Source organism: Pinus tabuliformis, chromosome 9, assembly GCF_031772625.1.
Source record: "Pinus tabuliformis cultivar Carrire ecotype Pingquan chromosome 9, CPIR1, whole genome shotgun sequence".
NCBI classification, from domain to species: Eukaryota; Viridiplantae; Streptophyta; class Pinopsida; order Pinales; family Pinaceae; genus Pinus; species Pinus tabuliformis.
In genome coordinates, this window is record NC_142307.1 from 294,908,844 (window position 1) to 294,914,888 (window position 6,045).

General features: G+C 41.3%; 1 protein-coding gene across 7 annotated transcripts in view; it reads right to left on the reverse strand.

The window, feature by feature from the left end:
- LOC149148360 (uncharacterized) overlaps positions 1-3,227 on the reverse strand; it is a 151,938-nt gene extending 148,711 nt beyond the window's left edge. For all 7 annotated transcript variants that reach the window (XR_016262328.1, XR_016262329.1, XM_089438501.1 and 4 more), the window contains exons 1-7: positions 3,108-3,227; positions 2,880-2,993; positions 2,614-2,792; positions 2,453-2,508; positions 2,125-2,371; positions 1,978-2,033; positions 1,549-1,825 (exon numbers count right to left, since the gene is read on the reverse strand). Coding sequence is in view for 5 of the 7 variants with exons in the window: in XM_089438501.1 (XP_089294627.1) it covers positions 1,549-1,825; positions 1,978-2,033; positions 2,125-2,371; positions 2,453-2,508; positions 2,614-2,792; positions 2,880-2,993; positions 3,108-3,130 (952 nt within the window). In the remaining 2 variants the exon portion in view is untranslated. The remainder of the gene's footprint in view (positions 1-1,548; positions 1,826-1,977; positions 2,034-2,124; positions 2,372-2,452; positions 2,509-2,613; positions 2,793-2,879; positions 2,994-3,107) is intronic.
- Positions 3,228-6,045: the final 2,818 nt, after the last annotated feature.

Genomic DNA, 6,045 nt, shown 5'->3' on the forward strand with positions numbered 1-6,045 from the left:
ACCCCAGAGGCTACTTGGGGACTTGTGTGCCCACATTGGAGGTTGCTTGGGAGTTGATGGATGATAGATTTGAACTTTGAAGGCTTATGAGAATTTATGTTGTTTAAGGGCCTTTGGAGGTTTCATTCTTCACCACCAAGCCTTCGTTTGAGGAAGGAGTCACTTTTGACAGTCTTGAGCCCCTAAATTTGCACATGTCGCGTTAGAAACCCCATTTTACATTAATTTGTAGAAAGGGCCTTTTTGCCCCTCCTTTGGCTAATTTAGGAATTTTAGCTCAGAAGATTATTATTTTATCACGAGGGAAGTTGAGAACCTCCTCTATAAATAGAGGTGCACTTTATCTCATTTCCTCGTGGAGTTTTGGAGGAGAAATCCCACAACGCTCTGAAATTTATGCAATTTTTTCATTGTAAAAAAGTTTGGCTTTGGATATTTCAAGTTCAACAAAGTGTCCTGGCGAAGATATGTTTCGTATGGATGAGCTTTCTTTGGCATGACAAAGTGATGCTTGGATGAATGGTGCAATCTTACTGTGAAAGGTACCTTCCATTTTGCTATACTTTTTGAACTAGGGTTTTTGAGTCTTCTTAATAAATGCTACATCACATATCAAAATTTGTCATCAAGAATCCATCAAGAAAACTAGACTGAATTCCCTGACATTAAATCTCCTACTCTGGAAAGTCGCTAGTGTTATATTGAGAAGTTATCCTCCTCGCTTGCCCACCCCATCCAATGTCTTCAATCATTGACTTGCACCTTGTCTGTTTCCATATGCCCATAAATTCATTACTAAGCCAAGGCACTGATACTCCATTCTCCATCATTTTATACTTCGGTAAATCATTAAATTCAAAGTAGCATGTATTTGGAGATTTGTTTGAGAATCTCCAAGGCCTATGATGAGCCATCAGTTCTTTAATTGCTACTTCATTTCACCCAAAGAATACATTTTGAATATTATTTTGGAGTGTCTATATAGCACAATCCTTGAAAGGTATTTAGCCTGAAAATCCTTGGATTACTTAATCTCCAAAACCTGCCTGGGAAGCCTCCCTTGTGGGGATAATGTCTACCCATAAAACAGCAGGGGAGATTAGTATTAAGGTGACAGTGGTGGTGGATCCCATTGTTAACGGGGATCTAGTATGGACTAGCACTAGGGTGTTAGATTTTGCAGTAACAGGCATCAAGAGGAGGATTTTTCCTTTAGATACCCTGTAAAGATATGCCAAATAAAGGGTTTCTTCTGCACATATAGGAAAAAGGATTCATCATTCAACTGTGCTGATTTCATCAACTAAGAACATTTTAAATGATTGATCATGATATGCCTCTGCTGCACAAATCACAATTCACAACTAAGAAAATGACATTAGAATAGATAATAAAAAGGCACTTGCAGCGCAGTATAACTGAAGTAACATAGATTCTGGCAATACTGGCTAGCTTTTATTTGTATGATAAAATATCAAGTCAAAATTATTTGGCACCAGATATACTCCTAAAACATGGTTTAACAGAATTCCCATAACTGGAATTTACCTGAATATATGACACCAAGTGTGTCCTTGCAATAAATATTAGTCGATTTTGAATCTAATACAGGGGCTTCATGATGAATTTCTTTTGTGTCCATCCCTAAAGCAAGATCCCATAACCTTATTGTACCGTCTGCAGAACATGTCACAAAAGACCCTCTGCTGGTGCCATCTCCCACAGAATGTAATGAGTTTCTAGTTTCCAGCTTTTGATTTGGTAGAAGATTAGAAATATCCCATATACAAGCATTGTGCGAAAAGTATGCACAGACCCTGGTAATCTGCAAAACAGATTAAAATCAGCACAACAGCTTACAGTACTTCAAAAGTTAATGCTGCCTACAAATTTTACAGATGTCACAACCACCAATTCAGAATGGAGTCAATAGACAACCCGTCAATTCAGCAAAGCTGTGGCTAATTAGAATCTCACCTTCGATAAATTATGCATATCCCACACATAAAGGCTGTGATCTCCATATATAACAGCTGCAAGACAGTAAAAGCACCAGATATGGCTAAATATGAAGCCCAAAAGAGATGTATGTATCAGCTTCCTTTCTCTTGTACACAAACTCACCAAGTTTTTGGGAAGCTGAAAAGCTACAAGCAATGGCATCTGGAAAGTTAAAGCCTGCTGCGTTATGAGCCACATGGAAACTTGAACGAACTTTCTCAACAGTTACCGCATGGTACCCATGTGGTGCTGGCTTGGGCAAGGTTCCAGCATAGAAAAGAGTTTCTTGCATGAATAGGCGAACAACACCATTGCTACATGCACAAGCAATAAGGGATTCTGAAACAGCGAGCCCATAACCTTGTTGTACCTGGAAAAAATTTCTACATGAACTCATCACAAGATAGGATAAAGTAGTCCGTGAACAAGGAAGATGAAAATGCCTGCATACCTTCAAATCAACCCATTTTGTAATTGCAACACCAAAATGCAGAAGGCAAAGGATACCTGATGAGTTCACCAAGGTTGAAACAAAATCTGCTGTTAAGATAATTGCCTCAAATTTATATCACTTCAATGATGAAAAAATGTTTATAATGACTTAAACTTTACCAGCAGTTGTTAAGGCATAAATGGGCTGAGGTGTTTCTATTGGCAGGCCTGCTGGAGCACATGCATTTTTAATGTATGATGCAGAAGATATTGACACAAATGAGCTTTCTCTTTCACTACCAAGACTCACAGGCTTTCCTTCAATTGCCAAGGTTCCTATTCCTGCAGTTACACGACGACTGGCAGGTGATCCTACCATTCAGTACTTCAGATGTTTGGTACCAGCAGTTAGAAAAAAATTCCCATCTAGAGAAAAATGGACAGACGTGATTGGTGAAATCGCTGTGGTTAATCTGGTTTTAGCAGCTAATGTTCCATTTCGCCAGTCCCAAAGACAAAGAAAGCCATCATGAGGAAAACCAACCGATAAAGATGCTTCCCTGAAACAGAAAAGAATTGAACTTTCTTATGTAAAACAATTTATTTTCAAAATGGGTATTGAAATTATCCATGAATATCACTATTGCATAAGATTATGCTTGATCATCACTTACCATTTGGTGAAAACTCCACACATGAAACTCCATATTTATGTGCTTTCAACTCAGCAATACAAGACCCAGTCAAAGAATCCCAAATTATTACAGCTGATTTATGCCCTCACTGCAAAACAGTTGTAAAAAAAAGATGCTGAAAATTATGAGTTATATATATATCAAAAGATATCTGAAAAATAAAGAATTCTATTTGTACAAAAGTTAATGAGATGTTACATCTTACTATTAACTATCAGCTCTTAAAGGTTAGATGGATTCCCCAGTTAAAAACTCTAGTACCTGTTACCCACCTAAATGGCTAACCCCATAGGAGGAAACTTTTCTCCTACATTTGACAGCTCGCCAGCCAGCAGCTCATGACATTCACTTCTTGATGATAATATGCCATGTGCCTCCACCATCTACATCAGCCACATACCGCTTACCATCCAGCATTTCCACTTGAATGGTGGGCTGCTACTCAAAAGGTACATTGATCATTTTGCAATCGTGTGCTTATACTTCTTTGTTTTGGGCATTAATATGGATAAAGGGATTACCTAGAAGATTGACTGATCTTGACCGTCAATCTGTTCTCTCATCTTACTGGGAGGCCCTAGTCCAATGGGACCTCCCTTAAGGCCTTAAGGTTATAGGAAGGGCACTACTTGGAAAACCCGGATTGAGATAGCATGTCCATTCTCCCCCACACCATACTTGACACCTTCCATGCCACATTACAGCCCCCTTTTTATACCCCACCTCCATTCTTCGAGTCTAATTCATCATTTGTTCAATGGGATGTGGCACCTTATTTGTCCACACCGCTTGAGTAGGGCTGGGAAACATTTCCCTAGAGGTTGATGGAACTAAAAGAATAAAAAGCATAATATGGCCACAATGAAAGAAAAAGAAGAAAAATAAAAATGCAAAAGATGGCCGGGACATAAGATAGCGTGTGGGCAAAAGCCTAGCATGAACTCTACCCCTCCGCGTTTGGCTATCACCTGGTTCCTAAGCGCATGACGCTCCACTATATCAAAAGGAACCCTTGCATGTCTCAACCTAGATGAACAATGAAATGTCTCATCTTAATATGGTAATATTAAATGCATCATCATAAAGAGGAAGCTCTACCCCTTTAGCTATGCATCGTAATGCAAAGCATTATCAAGAAAAAGTAAAAGGCATACTAGAGGGGTGGAAAAATCAAGCCAAACATGGTAACTCATGCCTCCACAATTGCTCCCTCCTTTACATCTATACACTCAAGATGTGGACTCCCCCACCAGTTGGTCCCCTTGACCATGTCACTTGGCCATAAAGCCATTCCCTCTCCATTGCTATGCATTTACACTAGCACCTATTGATTGAGGGGCTGACCTTGGAAATGCCACCTCTCGTTGGGGGTTGGAAACAACTAATAGAGTTCACTGTTAGCCACCTCTATCAAGGTAGGGAACACCTTTACAGGACTTGGTCTAGTTAGATATCGGAAGGTGATCCAAGTTTGAATTATTAATATGCCCTTAACATCCAAGCTTGGTCCACTTAGATGCTCATATGATCTTAATCCCTGATGAATGGTTGCTTTCACTGGGGTTTAAGTTGCTTTTGTAAGGAGGTCCGCGGTAGCCTAGACCTTGAGGGCACCCAATCCACATGTACCCAGACCTTTCAAAGAGATTGATGATTCAGCAAATGCAGCGTTGCCTACTTGCATCAGAGCATTGGGCCTTATGATGACTTGAGCAAACAATACATGTCCCAAAGCACCCCCAAGACATAGGATGTTGCAGTGATGCGGGGGAGCGCCCCCCCCCCCTTCGAACCCGCTCCCGAAGCGCGCTCCGGGCGGGAGCGGCTCGGGAGCGGGTCGGGAGCGCGCTCCCCAAATCGCTCCCAGACGGGAGCGATTTTCGGGAGCGCGTTCCCGTAAAAAAATTTGCGCTCCCTGGTCTGTGAGGGAGCGCTTCAGGGAGCGATCGCTCCCGCGCTCCCGGAGCGCTTTTTAATGCCCGGGAGCGATCGGGGAGCGATCGCTCCCTGATCGCTCCCGGGCATTAAAAAACGCTCCGGGAGCGATTCGGCGGAAAAAAATTCCGCGGACCCGAAAAAAACAAAAAATTAAACTAATTTTTTTGGATTTATAAGCCCAATGGGCCAAAACAAAATCATTTCAATGAGATTGAGCTTGAGTTTGAGAGCAAAGGAGCAAGGAGCAAGAGCTGAGGAGCAAGGAGCCAGAGCTGAGGAGCGAGGAGCAAGTGCCAAGGAGCGAGGAGCAAGCTTGCAGAGGTAAGTAACTTAATCATTTAGTTAGTTTAGCTGGTTAGGTAGTTAATTTGGTTAGTTTCATTTACCTGTTTGAGTTTAAAGATCATTAATTTAAATTAAATTAATAAATTAAATGAATTAATCCCAATAAACTAAATTAATTTGCAGATTCAAGACTCAAACCCTACAAACATCAAACACGATGGACCTGAGCATTTTTATTGGCATTTTCCTCTTCCTGGTCCCCTTTCTGGTTATTATGGTGGTGGAGAGTAGGAAACGGAGGGGGCCTGAAACTGAAGAGGTGGATGAAGAAGCCGGAGGAAGTCAAATAGGTGAAAACCCCAGTGAGGAGGATGTGGAGGGTGAACATGAGGGTCAAAAAACTAAACAAGACCAAACTCCATTGTGGAAATATGTTCAGAGGCCTGAAACAGGGAGAGGGGGTGGAACCACTAAATTTCATTGCCCCCATTGCAACACTGATTTCACAGGCTCATACACCCGTTTGAGAAGACACCTTTGCGGGAAAAGGGCATGGGATGGAGAGAAACAAATAGGAATCAGAACTTGCGACGCGGTGTCAACAGCAGATAGAGCCAAATACATAAAGGAAGAGGAGGACGCCCAATACAAAGCAAAAAGATCAAGGGGTTTCTTTGAAAGCTCACAAAGAACT